We start from the raw sequence: 21,190 nt of genomic DNA, 5'->3' as shown, positions 1-21,190 counted from the left end.
CCTGTGGATCTGTCCTCACCTAGGTGGCCTGGCCACTGGGTGCTGCTGCCCGCCTTGTGCCCCACCTGGCCTGGTGCTGTCCTGCCCACCCAACATCTGTCCCCGGCTTCAGTGCCGACTGAGGCTCTGGCCAGCCGTGCCGCCTGGCCCGCCACCTCCCCTGCCTGTGTGGCCCGAAGCTCACAGGCCCCCTCCACGGCCGCATCTCTGGGTTTCACGCCCGGCTCTTACCTGCTGTCCTGGCCCTGGGCCTTACCTTCTGCCCCTGCCTCTGCCTTTTCTGTGGTCGTCCAGACAAGACCTGCCCCCTGCCCTCCACTGACCTGGCATCCTGGTAAGGCCTGCGCAGCCAGCCCTCCTGACCACACCGTGATGGTTTCAGGCTCCTGCCTTCCCCTGGGCACTACCCATGGGCATTCCTGCCTGGTGTGCTCACCTCTGGGCCTCGCTGTCTTCCCTGCTTCGCCTGCCCTCTGCCGCCCCTTGGCCCTGCTCACCTGGCCTCACCCATGGCCTCAGCCGGACTGAGCCTTCACCCCTGGCACCCTGGTGTCCGCCACCAGCTCCGTCTGTGGCCTTGCCCCCAGGCCTCTGTCGGGCCGCTCCTGGCTCTAAGGGGTGATCAGCCTGTCCTGCTTGTGGCCTCCCTCTCTGCTGGCCTTCTCGCCAGCCTACAGGTGGTCCTGGTCCTCGGGGGAAGCCCTGCCCTCCTGCTGTCTGTGGGAAAGTGGAAGCCGGGGTCCAGGACGTGGCCCAGTGTCCCTCTCCGTGTGTGGCCCTGAGTATAGGCTGTGGCCAGTGTCCCTCTCCGTGTGTGGCCCTGACCCCGTCTGTGGCTGTTTCTTCTGTGGGAAGGAGACTGAGCCTGCTGGTGTGTTGCCTGGCACTCCTGGAGCAGGGGACCGGGGCTGCCTCCTGTCCCAAGGCCTCAGGCCCCGCCTGGGCCGTCTCCTGGAGGAGGAGGGGAGGTGCTGGCGAGACCCCTCCTGCTGCGGCCACGCCCTCTGCTGGACTGGGCCTTCCCTGCCCTCACAGTCACGGAGTCCCAGAGACCCGGCGGAGGCCCAGGGCAGGTCCTGAGGCTGGAGGCCCTGGTGTCCGGTGGCCCCTGGGGTAGGAAGGCGGCCAGCGACGGCCGTGCGCGGGTGGCCACTGTGCTCACTGCTGCTGTTGCTCTCCGCAGGCCGGTCTGATTGAAGCCAACGGAGAACTGAAGGTCTTCATAGACCAGAGCCTGAGTCCCGGGAAAGGTGAGCCTCCTGGTAGGGAAACGGAAGTGGGGTGAGCGTGGGGGCCTGGGCCGCGTGTCCGCCAGGCGCTGTGCTGACTCTCTTCCAGGGTCACGGGTTCTGAAGCTGAGGAGCTGTGGGAAGGCCTAGGGCTGCAGACCACATGTCCCCTCCGTGGTGGCCAGCACCGTCCTTGGCGGGGCCCGCCCACCTGCTGTCCTCCGGCCGGGCCCAGCTGTCTGAAGCTGGCTACTTGAGGGGACCCTGGGGGCCCTGCTGACACCTGGGCCACTGGGTTCTCCGGAAACACGGCTGTGGGAGACGCATGTGCGTGAGGAAGGTGGTGGCTGCGGAGTGGCCAGCTGAAGTAGCAGGTGTGGGTGCAGAGGGCCTAAGGCGTGGACGAGGCTCTGCGGGTGAGCAGTCTTCTGGGCCCGAGTCAGCCAATGCCGGAGCAGCCCTGGCAGAGAGCTCCCAGCAGTCAGCCTGGGGGGCCTCGGGGAGGCCTTGGCTGCCCGTCACACGCTGAGACTCCACTCCTTGGCCCAGACAGACCCAGCTCACGGCTCCGTGGCCCATGGAGCCCAGAGAGAAGAGCGCCTCCTGGAGGGACACAGGAGGCTCCAGGCGGCCGGCCCAGAGCCCAGAGCCGGTGGGTGCTGGCGTCACCTGTGTGCACGTCCCGGCCACTGCCTTGTGCGGGGCCTCACTGTGGGACGAGGGGGTATTCGAGGGCCAGGCCATGGGCTTTGTGTCCTGCTGTGCCTCGACTTGGCCAGGTGGCTGTTCCTGTCAGCTGCCACTCCTGCCTTCCTGTGTGTGCTCTGCCACTCAGCCCTGGGCCTCTGTCCCCAGAACACCAGATGGCAGCGTGCCCGTCCCTCCCTGGGTCCTGGGCTCCTTTGACCCCCAGTTGTCCTTGTGAACAGTGCGTGCTCATGGCCAAGCGTGACACACAGCCCGGGGCTCACTCCATGGCATGGGCACACCCTCTGCTGCAATGGGGAGCAGGTGTGCAGCTGGGGCGCAGCCCCCCCTCAGTGTGGCTTACGCATGGCAGGGGCCTTCCCGCCTGGTGGAAGGCTGGGCTGCGTCACCTGCGCGTACAGACCTGGTTCTGTCCGGGGCCAACGTTCCTGGCAGTGTTAGTGTAAAATGTATGTTGGGAAAATTTAGAGTTTCCTGTCTGGGCTGTGACTTGCAATGCCGTGGGCTCGAGCAGGACCTCCTGGGCCAGCACTCTCCTGGGGTTCCATGCTGGGGAGGCACCTGGACCCTGGGTCTCCTAGGCACTGTGTGCTCTAGGCACTGCATCCTCTAGGTCTCTGCACACCCGAGGACTCTACTCACTCTGGCCCTATTCACCATAGGCCCTGCTCACTCTACGCCCTGCTCACTCTGGGCCCTGCTCACTCTGGGCCCTGCTCACTCTACGCCCTGCCCACTCTACGCCCTGCTCACTCTACGCCCTGCTCACTCAGGTCCCTGCTCACTCTACGCCCTGCTCACTCTACGCCCTGCCCACTCTACGCCCTGCCCACTCTACGCCCTGCCCACTCTACGCCCTGCTCACTCTATGCCCTGCTCACTCTACGGCCTGCTCACTCTACGCCCTGCTCACTCCAGGGCCCTGCTCACTCTACGCCCTGCTCACTCAGGTCCCTGCTCACTCTACGCCCTGCCCACTCTACGCCCTGCTCACTCAGGTCCCTGCTCACTCCAGGTCCCTGCTCACTCTACGCCCTGCTCACTCAGGTCCCTGCTCACTCTACGCCCTGCTCACTCAGGGCCCTGCTCACTCTACGCCCTGCTCACTCAGGTCCCTGCTCACTCTACGCCCTGCTCACTCAGGTCCCTGCTCACTCTACGCCCTGCTCACTCTGGGCCCTGCTCACTCTACGCCCTGCTCACTCTACGCCCTGCTCACTCTACGCCCTGCTCACTCAGGTCCCTGCTCACTCTACGCCCTGCTCACTCAGGTCCCTGCTCACTCAGGTCCCTGTCCACTCTACGCCCTGCTCACTCTACGCCCTGCTCACTCCAGGTCCCTGCTCACTCTACGCCCTGCTCACTCTACGCCCTGCTCACTCTACGCCCTGCTCACTCTACGCCCTGCTCACTCTACGCCCTGCTCACTCAGGTCCCTGCTCACTCTACGCCCTGCTCACTCTACGCCCTGCTCACTCTACGCCCTGCTCACTCTACGCCCTGCTCACTCTACGCCCTGCTCACTCAGGTCCCTGCTCACTCTACGCCCTGCTCACTCTACGCCCTGCTCACTCTACGCCCTGCTCACTCTACGCCCTGCTCACTCTACGCCCTGCTCACTCCAGGTCCCTGCTCACTCTACGCCCTGCTCACTCTACGCCCTGCTCACTCTACGCCCTGCTCACTCTACGCCCTGCTCACTCAGGTCCCTGCTCACTCTACGCCCTGCTCACTCAGGTCCCTGCCCACTCTACGCCCTGCTCACTCTACGCCCTGCTCACTCTACGCCCTGCTCACTCTAAGCCCTGCCCACTCTACGCCCTGCTCACTCTACGCCCTGCTCACTCAGGTCCCTGCTCACTCTACGCCCTGCCCACTCTACGCCCTGCTCACTCAGGTCCCTGCTCACTCTACGCCCTGCCCACTCTACGCCCTGCTCACTCTACGCCCTGCTCACTCTGGGCCCTGCCCACTCTACACCCTGCTCACTCAGGTCCCTGCTCACTCTACGCCCTGCTCACTCTACGCCCTGCCCACTCTACGCCCTGCTCACTCTACGCCCTGCTCACTCAGGTCCCTGCTCACTCTACGCCCTGCTCACTCTACGCCCTGCTCACTCTACGCCCTGCTCACTCAGGTCCCTGCCCACTCTACGCCCTGCTCACTCTACGCCCTGCTCACTCCAGGGCCCTGCTCACTCAGGTCCCTGCTCACTCTACGCCCTGCTCACTCTACGCCCTGCTCACTCAGGTCCCTGCTCACTCTACGCCCTGCTCACTCTACGCCCTGCTCACTCTACGCCCTGCTCACTCTACGCCCTGCTCACTCAGTTCCCTGCTCACTCTACGCCCTGCCCACTCTACGCCCTGCTCACTCAGGTCCCTGCTCACTCTACGCCCTGCCCACTCTACGCCCTGCTCACTCTACGCCCTGCTCACTCTGGGCCCTGCCCACTCTACACCCTGCTCACTCAGGTCCCTGCTCACTCTACGCCCTGCTCACTCTACGCCCTGCCCACTCTACGCCCTGCTCACTCTACGCCCTGCTCACTCAGGTCCCTGCTCACTCTACGCCCTGCTCACTCTACGCCCTGCTCACTCTACGCCCTGCCCACTCTACGCCCTGCTCACTCTACGCCCTGCTCACTCCAGGGCCCTGCTCACTCAGGTCCCTGCTCACTCTACGCCCTGCTCACTCTACGCCCTGCTCACTCAGGTCCCTGCTCACTCTATGCCCTGCTCACTCAGGTCCCTGCCCACTCTACGCCCTGCTCACTCTACGCCCTGCCCACTCTACGCCCTGCTCACTCTACGCCCTGCTCACTCAGGTCCCTGCTCACTCTACGCCCTGCTCACTCTACGCCCTGCCCACTCTACGCCCTGCTCACTCAGGTCCCTGCTCACTCTACGCCCTGCTCACTCTACGCCCTGCTCACTCAGGTCCCTGCTCACTCTACGCCCTGCTCACTCTACGCCCTGCTCACTCAGGTCCCTGCTCACTCTACGCCCTGCTCACTCTACGCCCTGCTCACTCTACGCCCTGCTCACTCTACGCCCTGCTCACTCTGGGCCCTGCTCACTCTACGCCCTGCTCACTCTACGCCCTGCTCACTCAGGTCCCTGCTCACTCTACGCCCTGCTCACTCAGGTCCCTGCTCACTCTACGCCCTGCTCACTCTACGCCCTGCTCACTCTACGCCCTGCTCACTCTACGCCCTGCTCACTCAGGTCCCTGCCCACTCTACGCCCTGCTCACTCTACGCCCTGCTCACTCTACGCCCTGCTCACTCAGGTCCCTGCCCACTCTACGCCCTGCTCACTCTACGCCCTGCTCACTCCAGGGCCCTGCTCACTCAGGTCCCTGCTCACTCTACGCCCTGCTCACTCTACGCCCTGCTCACTCCAGGGCCCTGCTCACTCTACGCCCTGCTCACTCTACGCCCTGCTCACTCTACGCCCTGCTCACTCAGGTCCCTGCTCACTCTACGCCCTGCTCACTCTGGGCCCTGCTCACTCTACGCCCTGCTCACTCTACGCCCTGCTCACTCTACGCCCTGCTCACTCTACGCCCTGCTCACTCAGGTCCCTGCTCACTCTACGCCCTGCTCACTCTACGCCCTGCTCACTCTACGCCCTGCTCACTCTCGCCCACTCTTTTCAGAGGTGTTTCCTTCCTTTTAAATCCAATCTGCTGCATTTTGTTGTTGTTTTTCTTTCTTTTATTCATTTTGGTTGGGTCTCCAGCATAACTTGGCGTCCTCTCTTTTGACCTCTGTTTTTCTGTGGCTCTTTCTCCTCTGACGTTGCCAGGGAGAGTGGCCAGGGTGGGGTGTGAGAGCCTCTTGTGACTGTCCCTGGTCCTGTGCTTCCCAGGGCTGCCCACCATCCACGCGGGTTGGTGGATCTGGCCTCGCTGTGCTGCTGGCCTGGGCTCTCGTGGGCGGTGCCGGTGTCTCCTGTCATTTCCTCAGGAGTGTGGCCTTCAGCCTGTCCCGAGCGGCCTTCCGGTCCTCCTTTTCCCTGTTTCCCTCTTGCTGCCAGTCACTTTTTAGCTTGTGGTGATGTTTCTGCGGCCCCAGAACTTGTTTCTGCCTCGTGGTGGGTCCCCAGGCAAAGGCTGCTCCCCAGAGTCAGAGCTCTGTGTCACCTTGGCTGTGTCCCCTGCAGAGTTGGGCTGGGCCTGCCTGTGGGGCCCGCTATGTGTGGACACCTGTGCAGGGTGCGTTTCTGCAGAGGGCACTGTGGCCTGTCCTGCTGTGGCCTGGTCTAGCCAGCCTGCCCATGGAGTGTGGGGTGGCCAGGTGCAGCTCCATGTGCCTCTGGACCCTGTGATGGCTGCTGTGTGCGCAGGTTGGCCAGTAGGCAGGGCCACAGGCAGAAGCCATCTGACCCAGGTGTTCTCTGGTCCTTTAAGCCTCGCTAGCACACAGAGCATTCCTGGCGCAGTGGGCAAGAAGCGACTCTAAGCCGCCCTGCAGGCGACTGCTGCCCACAGGTGTGCACAGGTGCTGAGGTCCCCCATGTGTGTCCAGCCACGGCCCTGAGGTCCCTACGCGTGTCTGGCCACAGTGCTGAGGTCCCTACGTGTGTCTGACCACAGTGCTGAGGTCCCCCACGTGTCTGACCAGGGTGCTGAGGTCCCTACGTGTGTCTGCCACAGTGCTGAGGTCCCCCATGTGTGTCCAGCCATGGCCCTGAGGTCCCTACTCGTGTCTGACCACGGTGCTGAGGTCCCTACGTGTGTCTGACCACAGTGCTGAGGTCCCCCATGTGTGTTCAGCCATGGCCCTAAGGTCCCTACTCGTGCCTGGCCACGGCCCTGAGGTCCCCCACGTGTCCAGCCACGGTGCTGAGGTCCCTACGCGTGTCTGACCACAGTGCTGAGGTCCCCCATGTGTGTCCAGCCATGGCCCTGAGGTCCCTACTCGTGCCTGGCCAGTGCTGAGGTCCCCCATGTGTGTCCAGCCATAGCCCTGAGGTCCCTACGCATGTCTGACCACAGTGCTGAGGTCCCCCACGTGTCCAGCCACGGTGCTGAGGTCCCTACGCGTGTCTGACCACAGTGCTGAGGTCCCCCACGTGTCCAGCCACGGTGCTGAGGTCCCTACGCGTGTCTGACCACAGTGCTGAGGTCCCCCATGTGTGTCCAGCCATGGCCCTGAGGTCCCTACGCGTGTCTGACCACAGTGCTGAGGTCCCCCACGTGTGTCCAGCCACGGTGCTGAGATCCCCCACGTGTCCAGCCATGGCCCTGAGGTCCCTACGTGTGTTTGGCCACGGTGCTGAGGTCCCCCATGTGTGTCCAGCCACGGTGCTGAGGTCCCTACGTGTGTCTGGCCACAGTGCTGAGGTCCCCCACGTGTCCAGCCACGGTGCTGAGGTCCCCCACGTGTCCAGCCATGGTGCTGAGGTCCCCCACGTGTCCAGCCACGGTGCTGAGGTCCCCCACGTGTCCAGCCACGGTGCTGAGGTCCCCCACGTGTCCAGCCACGGTGCTGAGGTCCCCCACGTGTCCAGCCACGGTGCTGAGGTCCCCCACGTGTCCAGCCATGGTGCTGAGGTCCCCCACGTGTCCAGCCATGGTGCTGAGGTCCCTACGTGTGTTTGGCCACAGTGCTGAGGTCCCTACGTGTGTCCAGCCACGGTGCTGAGGTCCCTACGTGTGTCCAGCCACGGTGCTGAGGTCCCCCACGTGTCCAGCCATGGTGCTGAGGTCCCTACGTGTGTCCAGCCACGGTGCTGAGGTCCCCCACGTGTCCAGCCACGGTGCTGAGGTCCCCCACGTGTCCAGCCATGGTGCTGAGGTCCCCCACGTGTCCAGCCACGGTGCTGAGGTCCCCCACGTGTCCAACCACGGTGCTGAGGTCCCCCACGTGTCCAGCCATGGTGCTGAGGTCCCTACATGTGTCTGGCCACAGTGCTGAGGTCCCCCATGTGTGTCCAGCCACGGTGCTGAGGTCCCCCACGTGTCCAGCCACAGTGCTGAGGTCCCCCACGTGTCCAGCCACGGTGCTGAGGTCCCCCACGTGTCCAGCCATGGTGCTGAGGTCCCTACGTGTGTCTGGCCACAGTGCTGAGGTCCCCCACTGTCCAGCCACGGTGCTGAGGTCCCTACGTGTCCAGCCATGGTGCTGAGGTCCCTACTCGTGTGTGACCACAGTGCTGAGATCCCCCATGTGTCCGGCCACGGTGCTGAGGTCCCCCACTGTCCAGCCACGGTGCTGAGGTCCCCCACTGTCCAGCCACGGTGCTGAGGTCCCTACGTGTGTCTGGCCACGGTGCGGTGCCTCTTCCCTGCGAGCCTCCGTCAGGGTGGCCTTTGCCTCAGGTTGGATGGTGGGCACTGGCGAGGGTGGGGAGGGTGGGGAGCTCAGGCCACAGGCCCAGGCCTGGGGGAGGACGTACCTGGCCCTGAAGGACCCAGGTGTAGCTGCCTTCAGCACGTGCTCAGAGTAGGCGCCCGCTCTCCTGGTGTCCCTGCCGTGGGTAGGAGCCAGCCCAAGTGTCAGTGAGTGACCAAGGGTCAGGTGACTTCAAATGTGAATGTTCTTGGGTCCAGAAGCAGGCCGTGTGGGCGGCTTCACCTGTGTGAGCCTGGACACCTCCGGGGGCTCCTCCCGAGCTAAGCAGAACCTCAGCCGCGGGGGACAGTGGGGTCTCTGTGGAGTCCCGACGGCAGAAGATGGAGGCAGAGAAGAAAAGTGCTCACAGGGCGGGGGGCCACGGGGCGCCACAGAAGCCTCGGGGACGTGGAGACCGTGGCCTCTGGTACGTGTGGTAAGAGAGCCTGGATCTACCGTGGATTCAGGGTTCTTGCCACTGAGCCCCAGAAGTGGGTGCTGCGGGGTGAGGCTGTAGCACTGCAGCCTCTGCTGTCCACGTGGGTCCACGTGGGTCCCGTGACTGCACATCCTGCACCCTAAGTGTCCTCGACAAAATCAGTTTAAAAAGACAAACTGTCAGACTTGAGGTTTTAATGGCGTTTAGTAAAAGGGTTTTGCCGAAGCACTGGTCCTTGTGCTCACCTGATTGGACGCCTTCAACCTGGGGACTTTCAAGGAGCGTGGGTAGCAGTCCCAGGACCCCACCCTGGTGTTCTTGGAGTCCTTGTTAGCGGATCCTCGCCTCGGACCATGCAGAAGCTCTGCCTGGCGGGACCCTGGAAGGGTCTGTGGGGTGTGGGCTCCTGGGCCACATGACTGCCCGGCGGCCCCATGTGACTCTGGCAGCCTGTTACCAAAGAAAACCATGAGCGGTCTGATTTGTACCTCCAGATGAGAACCAGCATCGGCTCGGGAGGCTGAGCCAGGAGGGTCTCAAGTTCAGAGCCCCGCAGCCACTTAGGAGGCCCTTAGCAGCTCAGGGAGACTCTGTCTCAAAAAAAGAGGTTGGAGGTGTGGCTCAGTGGTTAAGCACCTGAGTCCAATCCCTAGCACCAAACCAAGCCATTAAAAACCCTGCGAATTCCATTTCTCCTGAGACCACGGGGTGCTGGTGTCGGTCTGGAGCAGCCGCTGGGAGTGCTGGGGGTTGGGACCCTCAGCCAGACTACTGAGCAGTATTAGTGGACACTGTGAAGGGGACAGGCCAGCTGGCCATGGTCTGCTCAGTCCAGGTCTTGTATGTAAGAGTGCGGAGAGTTCCTCAACACGGGGTCCTCAGAGAGCCCTGACCTGACCCCAGCCCTGACCCCTGTGCTACAGGCGTGGTGTCCCTGGTGGCCGTGCACCCGTCCACAGTGAGCACACTCGGGAAGCAGCTCCTGCCGAAGACTTTCGGACAGTCCAACGTCAACATCGCCCAGCAAGTGGTAAGGCCTGGGGTGGGCAGGGGCCTGCTTCCCTCCCCAGCTGTGGGGCTGCGCCTCGCCTCGTCGCCCGGGCCTGCTGTTGGGGACGGCCCCTGCCTGTGTGGTATTGGCGGCCCAGCAGGTGCCACGACCCTGGCCCAGGGTGGCCTCTGCCAGCTTCCTGCTGTGATGGCCGTCCATTGAGCTCAGCCAAGGGCGTTCCTTGGGTGCTGGAGGAGCTTTGGCACGACAGGCCTGGCCTTCCTCCTTGGCCGCCCTGTGCTCCGCAGACTGGGACAGCAGGACCGGCTTGTCCCCTCTGCTCGGACAGAGCCGGGTGCCAGCCTGTGCTTTCCCTGGCTGGGCTGTGGTCAGGATGAGGAGCCCTGCAGAGCCACGAGCCCGGCGGCCTCCGCTGTCAGAAGAGGGCTGGGGGCAGCCTCGGGGTGGCAGGGTCACCTGCACCCAGAGTACAGCTGCCCAAAGGCAGGACGGGCTTCCGACCCGCGGCCACAGGCTCCTGCCTGGTCCTGAGATGCGGCAGCCCTGGCAGCAGGGCTCCGTCTGCACCCTGGGCCTCCTGTTGAGACTGGGCCTCTGTGACACGCTCGTCTCTTGTCCCTGGCCGCATCCTGCCTGTGTGCCCCACCTGACCTGTGAGCTCTGTCCCCACTGCTGTCCTGGTCCTCTTGGTGGGAAGGGTGCTTGTGTTTGGTGTCCCTGCCCCAGCCCCCCAGCGCCCGCCCCTGCAGGTCGGCAGGACCGCATGGCTGCTGTCCCACCCTGCAGTGTGATCGTACCTCCTCAGAGCAGACCGCACACTGGGGACTCTGATCTTAGCTTGGTGCTGTCCTGGTCCCTGATGACCTACACGTGGCCTGGAGTTGGAGTGCAGAAGAGCCACTGGGGACGTGCTGAGCTGGGCATTCACAGGGGTCCTGCAGGGCTTCTGCCCTCGCTGCCGCCCAGTGGTCACCAAGGGTGATGCTGAGGTCCTGCCTCGGGCTGTGGCGTGTCGAAGCTTCTGCTCAGTGAAGCCATCTTTGTGAAAGGTGGAAATTGCATCTCCGTTTCCCCTTGTAGTGCCTGTGATTCAGTGCCCGCGGTGCGCGAGAGGCGCAGCAGGACTCAGCCTGCAGGCGGCTCAGGCCCACGAGCCAGCTAGCGGGTCGAGGGCTGTGCCTGCAGCTTGAACCCTTGGCCCAGCCGTCAGGGTCTTCATGGGGCTGGGGGCTCTGCCGGCTGTCGTGGGTTGATGCTCACTGCTGCGAGTGGTCCCCGCCCCTTTCCACACACTGACGGCTTCAGGGAGATGGCAGCGAAGCCACCCGGGTGCTGGGGGCCGGTGGCACCTGTGGGGGGCCTGATGGTGTGGGGCAGGTTTCAGGCACAGGGTGACGTGGGCCCTCTCGGCTCAGGCAGGATCTCCCTCTGGGCACCGTGGGCAGTGCCCTGCCCAGGAGAGGGTTGGAGGAGCAGCGTCCTGGTGCCCCTGACTGCCCCCGGGCTGCTCTCGCGGCGTCTGTCCGTGGGTGTGCTGCCCAGAGCACCCCTCGGTGCAGACGGGGTTCTGACTGGCTCGAGTCGGTGAGGCTCAGGGCTGTGTGGCTGGGAGCGGCTCAGCCTGGGCTCAGACCCTGGGCTCCTTCCCAGCACCAGAGCAGCGCACAGCCAGAGCCAGGCCAGCCCTGGCGCCATGGTCCCAGGAGGTCCTGCGGCCTCTGTGGGCGGAGGCTGGGCCTGGCTCCCTCTCCCCTGCGCACTTTCCCGCCTTCGCTGCCTGCATCACAGCAGCCGTGGGACATGGGGTCGCCTTCTCTGGCCGGTTCCAGCCTCACGGTGAGGACAGCAGAAAAGAGGTGCCTCTTGTGACCTGTCACTTGCCCCTTTTCCTCCTCGAGGCTGGGACGGTCGGGGCACAGAGCTCCTCTGGTTGGCGAAGGCAGGTGTCCAAGCAGCTCCCTGCCCCAGGGGCCTCCGTGTCAGGGTCAGGTGGGACCCGTGGAGGTGGCCCACTGTCCCACCCTGGCGGGTCTTCCCAGGTGATGCGCCTGTGTCTTGTCCCGGTCTCTGCCTGGCCAGGCAGCCTCCCACTGTCCTCCCACCCGGGCCTCGCCTTCCTGCCTCCTCCTCCTGTCTCATGCGGCATCCTCAGGCTCTCTTCCACCCTCCGCCCCCACAGCGCCAGGGCACTGCCGCGTCTTCCCGCCCTCTGCAGCAGGCTGATGGCGAGGGTGGAAAGTGCCCACGGCCTGTGCGGCCCAGCCCCACTGTGCCTGTCATCCGGGAGGGCTCACTGCGCCCGTGCCCGGGGCTGCGGGGAGGCAGGCTGGCCGCACCTCTTCCCGGGGTGGTGGGTGGCTCTGGGGCCTCCAGCGCAGCGCGCAGAGGCTGCCACGCCAAGCAGTTGGAGCAGGAGCGGGAGCGCCCACAGATCTGCGCCCGGCAGCTCTTCCTCACACTGCCAGCCGTCCTGGCCAGGCTGGGGACCTGTCCGGCATGGGTGGTCCTTAGTGAGCACTGGCTGTGCACCTGCTGGACTTTCTGCCCTTGCTGCCCCTGGCCTGCTTGGGAGGCCCCAGGGGAGTTGGCTCCTGCAGCCGGGACATTTCCAGGACCCTCTGGTGGTGGTGGCCTGCCTGGAGCAAGCTGAGCAGCCGTGTACCTGGGCGTGTTCCCCGCCTGGCCCAGGAGTCTCGGAGCCTCCTGAGAGACGTGTCTCCACCCTGACTGGTGTCCTGGACAGCATGGAAGCTCCCTGGGAGATGACTCTTTCAGTTGACGCGGTGGCCGTTGGGCATCTGGGTCCCCAGGATGCCCGTGACTTCTGGGGGCTGGACGTGTGGGTGGACGGGTCATCAGCTGATCTCAAGTCCAGGCTTGGGAGGCCCAGGTCGTTGGTCCTAAACACTGACCGCTGAGCTGGGTGGCAGGATGCTGGGGTTTCCGGCGTCTTCCCCCTGCTGCTGGGACCTGAGCGTTCTCGGACATTGTGCTGGAGGCCTTCGGCCGCCCCATGGAGCTGGGTGGATCAGTCCCACGGTGGGCACGTGGCCCTTGTCAGGGAGCCTGGTCGCATGGAAGGGTGCACCTGTGTGAAAGTGAGCGGGGGCGGGGGACCCCCTCACACCCGGGCACCTGTGTGGGGGCCGCCTGCCCGAAGCCCGTGCCTCTGCCCTCCTTGCCCGATGGGCGGAGTTGTTGGTGCTGTACCTGGAGCGGGTGGCTGGGGTGGCAGCATGGCTGTCTGGAGGGGCCGCATTGTGGTGCGTGGCTCCGTGGTGCCCTCTGGAGGGATGACAGTGGGCGTCTTCTGATGGCCCTGAACCCTCTCGACTGCAGGTGATTGGCACACCTCAGAGACCCGCGGCCTCCAGCGCCATCGTGGTGGGAAGCCCACACACGCCCAGCACACACTTCGTGTCCCAGAACCAGCCCTCTGAGTCCTCGCCCTGGTCTGCCGGGTGAGCTCTCCCCGCCACCATGCCCAGCCGCTCTGCAGCCTCACCCGTGTGGGCCGGGGCAGAATCCCCAGCTCCCAGACCAGCTAGTGGGAACGCCTCGGGCCTGGGTGTGGTGATGTGAGGTCCCCTCGCAACTGGAACCTGTCTCAGTGGCCTGCACCTGTGTGGCCAGGCCTGGTGGCCAGGCATCTGCCTCAGTGATGGTTGCCTGCCGAGATTGGCCCTGGCAGTCCTGAATCCAGACCACAGCGGCTGTGCTGACCCCAGCTGACGTCTGGCCAGATGGCACCCGGTGTCGGTACAGAGGGTGCCTTCCTGCCCTCTGTGCCGCCCCGTCCTGACATTTGCAGGCCTAGTTTGCAGTCTGCCCCGATAGTCTTTGTCCCCTGGATCCTGACGCCTGCCCCTGTTCTCAGCGGGAACCCCGCAGCCACTGGTCTTTGGCACGGAGGGACCGTCTGACCGCAGGCTGCCTGCAGACACTGACGGCCACTCCTGTGTGTTTGAAGGAAACGCAACAGGAAAGGGGAGAAGCATGGCAAGGGCCTGCGGCACTTCTCCATGAAGGTGTGCGAGAAGGTGCAGCGCAAGGGCACCACCTCCTACAACGAGGTGGCCGACGAGCTGGTGGCCGAGTTCAGCGCCGCCGACAACCACATCCTGCCCAACGAGTCGGTAAGGCTGCACGCTCGGCAGGAGGTCCCGGCCCGGCCTCAGAGGCGCCCGGGTCCGCGTTCCCAGAGGGCAGGGCCTGTGCCTCCCGCGGCCACACGGCCCCGGCACGGCTCCTCAGAGCGCTGGCAGGGCTGTTGCTGTGCCCCCAGGCCTACGACCAGAAGAACATACGGCGGCGCGTCTACGATGCCTTGAACGTGCTGATGGCCATGAACATCATCTCCAAGGAGAAGAAGGAGATCAAGTGGATCGGACTGCCCACCAACTCTGCCCAGGAGTGCCAGAACCTGGAGGTGGGCTGCCGCTGGGTCCCCACTGCTGTCCCGGTCACTCAGGAGGCGCAGCCCGTCGCCTGCACCTGTGAATGACCCCGCGTGTCTTGGACTGTTGTGGGGTCGTTTTGCATCTGGTGGCGGATGTGCTGATACGGCCGCCGCTGCTTGGCCGTGGGCGTGAGCGCAGCCGGCCACCCAGTCTAGACCCTAGCCATGTGCCTCTCAGCCCACATGGGCAGCACTTGCAAGGAAGAGGAGGGCTGGGGGTCCTTCCAGGTCCAGGCCTGGCTCAGGTCTGGGCCCAGCGCTCTGAGGAGGTTTGGGGTGGTCGTTTGGCGAGAGCCGGCCCCAGGTGCCGTGCCGAAGGGGTGAGGCCCGGGCCCTGGTGACGCTCCTCCGTCTGCAGGTGGAGAGGCAGCGGCGGCTGGAGAGGATCAAGCAGAAGCAGTCACAGCTCCAGGAGCTCATCCTGCAGGTAGCGGCTCCCGCACCACGACCCCGTGTGCGGTGGCCCTGCTGGGAGGCTCTGCTGAGGGTCCTCCCGTGGACCTTCACACATGACACCGAGCGCGTCCCCGGGGTGCGGCTCCGCGTGTGCCGTGTGAGCTTCCTGTGGAGCAGGGACCTAGTGGCCAGAGCACAGTTCCCACAGAGGGCCAGGGGACGAGGTCTTAGCCGGGGAGCGTGGCCGATGTGGTACCTGCCATTGGGCAGCACAGATGGCTGGGTTGGCGACTGTACCAAATGGCCCTGGAGCTGGACTTCCCCCTGGAGAAACAGGGTCAGCGTCTGCCATGGGGGTGACAGTGAAGGTGACATGCTTGTAGGGCAGGCCAATACCCTGAACAAGGTGTGCTAGAACCTTCCAGGAGGAGTGAGGGAGAGGTTGGGGCTCGTAGGCCACCGGCCTGGGGGGGCTGTGGATGTCCAGTGGCACCCAGAGGCCAGAATGGGGCAGGCCTCAGCCCTCTGCAGCGCCACGTCTACTGCCTAAGACCCGCTGTGACTCCCTGAGGGCTGTGTGCAGGACCCGCAGCCCAGAGGCAGCCCAGAATGCTGGGCCTGGCCCGGATCCCACCTCGAAGAAAGTCGGGGCCAGGCGGGACCCCTCCAAGGCCTGGCTTCCTGCCCTGGGCCGTTGGCATGACCCAGGGCCAGCCATGGGTCAGGTCAGATGGTCACATGCCCTGGGAGAAGCGGGACCCCTCCAAGGCCTGGCCTCCTGCCCTGGCCAGTGGCAGGAGGCTTTTGGTCCCTTGTGGTGGCCTGGGTGACCGTCCCCAGTGGCTGCACCTGCTGGCAAGAGGAGCTGGAGCCCAGCTTCAGGAGCCTGGGACCCGGGCCCTTGGTGAGGGCCAAGGTCCTTCGCAGAGGTCAGTCCTGCCTCTGGATATGGCAGGTGGCCGGCACACGCGGCTCGTCGTGTGCCCTCCGCTCCTTGCCTTCTCCTTCTGGGGATGTCCTCTGAGGCCTCTCTGTTCTCTGTGTCTCTACCTGCCTCAGGGCAGAGGGCCAGCCGGGGCCTGGTCTCGCGAGCCAGCAGCCCCTGCCTCCACAGGGTGGTGTGGACACCTCAGAGAGAAGGGCTTCCCTGCTGTGGCCACGGCCATGCGGGTCACCTGCCCCTCTTTTTCAGCAAATTGCCTTCAAGAACTTGGTGCAGAGAAACCGCCAGGCGGAGCAGCAGGCCCGACGGCCGCCCCCGCCCAACTCGGTCATCCACCTGCCCTTCATCATCGTCAACACCAGTAGGAAGACGGTCATCGACTGCAGCATCTCCAATGACAAGTGCGTGGCGGGCACCCTCGCGGGAAGAAGCCCACTGGAGCATCCTTAGTGCTTGTTGCTAGCACTGTTGGGAACGTGTGCTGTCCCCTGGCGGCCACGGGCAGCGTGACTGCTGGCGGGACGTCTGTGTGCTGGGCGGGGCCTGGCCATGGACAGCCGTTCACAGACTGGCCCCAGCTCTCGTCCTTTGTTTCTCAGTTCTTAAGTTTTGTACAGAGACGCGGCCACGAGAACCGGGGGTGGGTATGGCTGGGGTGGCCGGGCCTAGCCAGCGAGCGTGGCCTCACGGGAAGCCCGCTCACGCGCCTCCCCCCGCAGGTTCGAGTATCTGTTCAACTTCGACAACACGTTCGAGATCCATGACGACATAGAAGTGCTCAAGCGCATGGGCCTGGCCTGCGGGCTGGAGTCTGGAAGGTGCTCCGCCGAGGACCTCGAGGTGGCCAGAAGTCTGGTACCCAAGGCTCTGGAACCGTACGTGACAGGTCAGTCCTGCCCTGGGCCTGCATCTGGCTGTGATAGACCCCAACACAGGTCCCGCTGGTGTGGCTGCCACCAGCCATGCAGCATTCGAGCCCCTGGGGGCTCTGTGCAGGGGGCTCTGTGCGAGGGTCTCGAGCGAAGGGAGGGTCGTCTGCAAACAGAGCCCAGGTGGGAGGACTGTTCTGGGGTGCCAGGGCAGTGGGCAGCCAGGAGGGCTGCGGTTCCTGTTGGGGGCGCAGGGGGAGGAGCAGCTCTGCTCTGTCCCCGTCTGGTGACCTCTGGGCTGCAGTATTGGGGTTTTGGCTGCAGGCGTTCGGGATGGCTCTGGTGGGCGCAGAGATGCCCACCCTCCTGTGGTCCTCAGCCCATAGGACTCCCTCCTGAGGGTCAGGGATCGTTCTCCCAGGCATGTGACTGTCTGACCTGACCCATGGCTGGCCCTGGCGGGCCATGCACGGGGCCCTGGGCACTGGGGGTGGTGGTGGGCGCGTATGGGCGCAGGCTTCCCTCGTCACCCGCCACTCTGTCCTTGCTCCCTTGCGCTCTCTGGGCTTTGCTGCCTGGGCCTCCTTTTCCTCCTCTTTGCAGAAATGGCTCAGGGATCCATCGGAGGTGTGTTCCTCACCACAGCAGGCTCCACCTCCAACGGCACAAGGCTCTCTGCCAGGTGAGCCAGGTGGGCCAGGTGGGGGCGGTGAGGGCGGGACCCTGCACCGGGGCACAGCCCAGGGAGCCCACTGACCCTGTCCCCGTGAGAAGAGCTTTCTTTCTCCTGGTCTCTCACCCTCCAAGTCGGGAGCAGTGGGAGGCTTCGGCTTTGACCGAGCGGCCCTGGGCAGTGGGAGACCCCTGCCCGCCGCCTCAGTGACCAGGGCTTCCAGGATCTCGTTTGATTTTCTGGGCTCGTATCTGAGACCCCGCGGGGTGCAGTTGTTTTTTTAACTTTGCGTTTTATGGTGTGTGTCTTTCTGTGACTAAAGGACTTCTATTTAAGTAAATGTGTGGTCAGCTTTGGGGCCAGCATCCCCAGAGCAGAAGGCCATCCCTGGGTGTGTGTCCAGTGCTCTGACGGGGAGTGGGTGGCAGCCTTCACAGTGAGGGCCTGGGGTGGTCTCACCGACTTTGAAATGACCCCCCAGACCTCCCGTGGTGGCTGTGGGGCAGGCTTACACGTCACTGGATGCTGACACTGTTTCTTAGATCTCGGTAAGTTAGCCGGCAGGGTAGAGCTGATACGTGCTGGCCTGTCCGTGGTGTGACGGATAGGTGCTCCGCAGCCACCGGTGTGAGGGGCAGGCCATGCAGGTGGGGCCAGCCATTGTGGCACAGGTGACACAGTGTGGGACGTGCTGTGGTGTCAGTCAGGTGGCAGTGCAGCAGAGACTTGGGTGGCATCTTGCAGGCCTGTCTCTTCATCCTGAATTTCTGCCTCGTGGATGTCAGTCTGCAGAATGGCTGGCCAAGGTTGCTGCTGAGCTGGACCCTGGCGTCAGGTTTCCTCTCAGGTTGCCCTCTCCGTGGGTCGGCCTTCCCCGGCTTGTCAGGGTCTGCAGTGAGGGAGGCACAGCTAAAGCTGCTTCACGAGAGCACCCATTTGGGCTCCCAGCTCGGGAGGCGGAGGCAGGAGGTGGCAGGTTCAGGCCAGCTGGGCAGAGTGGTGAGACCCTGTCTCAGAATAAAGAGGGCTGCGTTGTGGGTCAGTGTGGAGCAACCTGGACTTAACCCGAGAACTGCAGAAAATGGAAGCCAGTCCCAAGGGTGGGGCTCGGGTGCCAGTGCTCGCAGCCCGTCCTGCTCGGCTCTGGCTGGCGCTCTGCGAAGCACAGCTGGTGTGATTCTTACTGAAGTGCTGGTCCCAGAGGCCACGTCGGACGCGGTGGTGCTCATGCTGCCGGAGGGTGTGCAGGGCTGACCATGGGGCAGGGCAGCCACAGCCCAGGGTCGGGTTTTCTGGTGCTGCCCGTTTGGGGTTCTGATCCACAAAACCACGTTTTCACACACGTCCGCCCTTCGGGTGCTTACCCGGCGTGGGCTCTGCAGCGGCGCCCACCCAGCCTGGGTTGTCGCTTCCAGCCTGGCTCCTGTGGCCACGGCACACTGCGCCCCCGCCTTCCCGAGCCCTGGAAGGGCTCCTCTGGCTCCTGTGTGCTGGGGCATCGGTTGTGCGGGCTGTGACCCGCCCTCGCTCTGGGACAGGTGTCTGGTGCCACTGCGACGGCTTGAGGCTTTGCCATGACACCTGAGCTTTTGTTTCTCCTGCAACATTTAAAAACCCAAGCCTGTTGGGGACACGTGTGGCCTGTCCTTGGGTTGGGCAGATGGGCCACGCCGCTGACTGCCCCGTTTGGCCCCGTCCCTGCAGTGACCTGAGCAATGGTGCGGACGGGATGCTGGCCACAAGCTCCAACGGGTCTCAGTACAGCGGCTCCCGGGTGGAGACCCCTGTGTCCTACGTCGGGGAGGATGAGGACGAGGAGGACGAGTTCAACGAGAACGAGGAGGAGGACTGACCCTGCAGGTCCCCACCAGCTTCACGGGACGCTGCGCAGAGGAGAGAAGCTGCTTTAGTGTGGGGTTGTGTTTCTTTTTGGCTACTCCCAAGAAGATGATGCTGGTCAACCACGGAATCGAGGAGCAAGGACTGCCCGGGTCCCCACCCTGCCGCGGACGCCACCACCCCTGCTGACACGGCGCCTGCACTTACGTCCACGGGAGTCCAGTCCTACCCGACAGTGCTCGCTGGGCCTGCTGAGCCGTGCTGTGCCCGCCCAGCAGTGCTCACTGGCTGTCCCCGTGGACGTGCCCAGCAGCTCGTTTGCAGTGTCAAGGGCGCCATCAGGAGACCCAGAAGGTCTCCCGTCTCAGACACGCAGCGTGCACAGGACAGGCCTGAGGGCGGAGACCTTGCGACTCGCTTCTCCGTGAGCTCCGCCGGCCCCGCGGCCTGCGCGCACACTTCCTCTCTACTGCAGCCACAGATCCCAAGTCCTTCCTTCTCTGTGTGTTCTTGGGTAAGTTTACAGCTACGCTGGTGCAGCTCGGAAACTGTGTGGAAGGTTCATTGCTTATGGTAAAATTTGCCTGATTTCTTACAGGCAGCGTTTGGAAACTTTTTATTCTATAGTTGTTTACATACTTATAAGTCTATCATTTAAAGACATGTACTGAAACAAATGTTGTATTTGTTTCTGAGCATCTTCCTGTAATCTATTATAAAGTTGAAATTAAACATAGAGAATGTTTTAACAGTTTTTTAACTCAAAATTTGTCAATCATTTTTAATAGTTCTTTTTTTATAAACAGAAAAAGGAATTTAAGGACAGGCAGTAGTCTCTTTTAAAATTTATTCACAGAAAACCGTTAACTGCACAGTTGCTGTTAGCTGCCTGTTCTGAAACAATAGTCTTTTTATTGAAACACAAATAAAATTTTCTGTAATATTTTATGGAATATGAAGAGACTTTAATTGTTTGACCTGTTTAACTTGGCACTGTTAGTTTTTATTAATAAAACGCGCATGGGCATTTTAAACAAGCTGTGTCTCTGGTTTGGGGTGGTCTGGATTGTTTGGGCTCCACTGAGGACCTGGTGCTGAGCAGCAGGAGCGTGGTCAGCCGGGGCTGACCTGACGCTGCTGCGGCAGCCGGGGCTCCTGCTGCCCCTGCTGCCCTAGCAGTGTGGGGGCCAGGAGAGAGGCTGAGGTGGGTGCGGCCTGTGGGTGCCTGGGCTGGTTCCCGAGGGTCCAGGGTGCAGAGGACCTTTGTTCCTTGACTGCTTTTTAGAAGCTGAGGCCGATTTGAGATTTGACTTTCATTAAAAGAATAAGATCATGAGAGCACTTCAGAAAGCTGGCGGAGCTGGGGGGAGCTCCAGGGGGCAGCACAGCGTCTCCCCACCTGGACAGTGGTCTCGTGCAGAGACTTGGCCAGGTGTGACTCTTCAGGAGCTCTGGAAGGCTGCAGCCTCCAGGTTGGGAGGCAGATGGTAGCGAGTGCTGGTCCCGTTCAGCTCAGCCCAGCAGTGCTCCCCGCCACCCGGCAGGTAGCTGGGCTCGTGTCCTGGAGGAGCCCGACCACAGGTGGTGGCAGCTGGGGTGACAGGAGCTAGCCAGCTCTCTAGGTCTGCTCTGCCTGCTGACCACGGGCACAGAGGAGGTGGCTGGGCTCTGGGGGTGCAGCAGCCTGTGGGGCCAGTCCCTCCACTGGCTGAAGTGACTTCCGGGGACATGAAGGTTGGTGCCCTCCTTCTCCCATCCCTCCCCTTCCCTTTCCCCTTTGGGAGTCAGACACTGAATCTGGGGCATTTCCCAGCTCTGTGTTCGCAGGAAATGCAGAAAGAACTGCACGCCCACAAACAGGCCCAGAGGAGACCTGGGAAGACAGTCTGCACGTCAGGCCGATCCCACTGCAGACAGCTGACCACTGTCCACAGCCAGCTCAGAGTCCAGCAGCCCAGGGAGTGGGGGGTTCTGCTTCTCAGTTGCCTGATAACGGATTCAAACTTCTAGTTTCAGCAAAAAGACAAAAGCTACAAGGAAACAGGAAAGTGTGCCCTGTTTAAAGAAGTGAAAGCCACAGACTTGGTCTCTGAAAAAGAAGTGGTGGCAGGTACCTTGACAGGTCCCGAGATACTTGAAAACCCTCTCTTGAAGATGCTCAAAGAACAAGGAAGGATGTGGAGAAAGTCAACACCACGTATGAACAAAAGGAAGACACCTGGGCAGAAAACCCAGCAAGAAGCCAAGAGGAGATCCTGGGGCTGAGACGTCCAACAACTCAAG

General features: G+C 63.3%; 1 protein-coding gene across 7 annotated transcripts in view; it reads left to right on the top strand.

Annotated features, from left to right (window-relative positions):
* The window catches only part of Tfdp1 (transcription factor Dp-1), a 33,515-nt gene extending 13,588 nt beyond the window's left edge, over positions 1-19,927 (top strand). For all 7 annotated transcript variants that reach the window (XM_026382354.2, XM_026382355.2, XM_026382349.2 and 4 more), the window contains 10 exons: positions 1,184-1,250; positions 9,640-9,746; positions 13,068-13,189; positions 13,699-13,864; positions 14,014-14,157; positions 14,546-14,614; positions 15,776-15,927; positions 16,246-16,412; positions 16,999-17,077; positions 18,773-19,927. In XM_026382354.2, the coding sequence (XP_026238139.1) occupies positions 1,184-1,250; positions 9,640-9,746; positions 13,068-13,189; positions 13,699-13,864; positions 14,014-14,157; positions 14,546-14,614; positions 15,776-15,927; positions 16,246-16,412; positions 16,999-17,077; positions 18,773-18,920 (1,221 nt within the window). In that variant the 3' untranslated portion in view covers positions 18,921-19,927. The remainder of the gene's footprint in view (positions 1-1,183; positions 1,251-9,639; positions 9,747-13,067; positions 13,190-13,698; positions 13,865-14,013; positions 14,158-14,545; positions 14,615-15,775; positions 15,928-16,245; positions 16,413-16,998; positions 17,078-18,772) is intronic.
* The last annotated feature ends 1,263 nt before the right edge of the window (positions 19,928-21,190 follow it).

This window comes from Urocitellus parryii, chromosome 2 (genome assembly GCF_045843805.1).
Source record: "Urocitellus parryii isolate mUroPar1 chromosome 2, mUroPar1.hap1, whole genome shotgun sequence".
NCBI classification, from domain to species: domain Eukaryota; kingdom Metazoa; phylum Chordata; class Mammalia; order Rodentia; family Sciuridae; genus Urocitellus; species Urocitellus parryii.
This window is presented reverse-complemented; position numbering and strand designations above follow the sequence as displayed.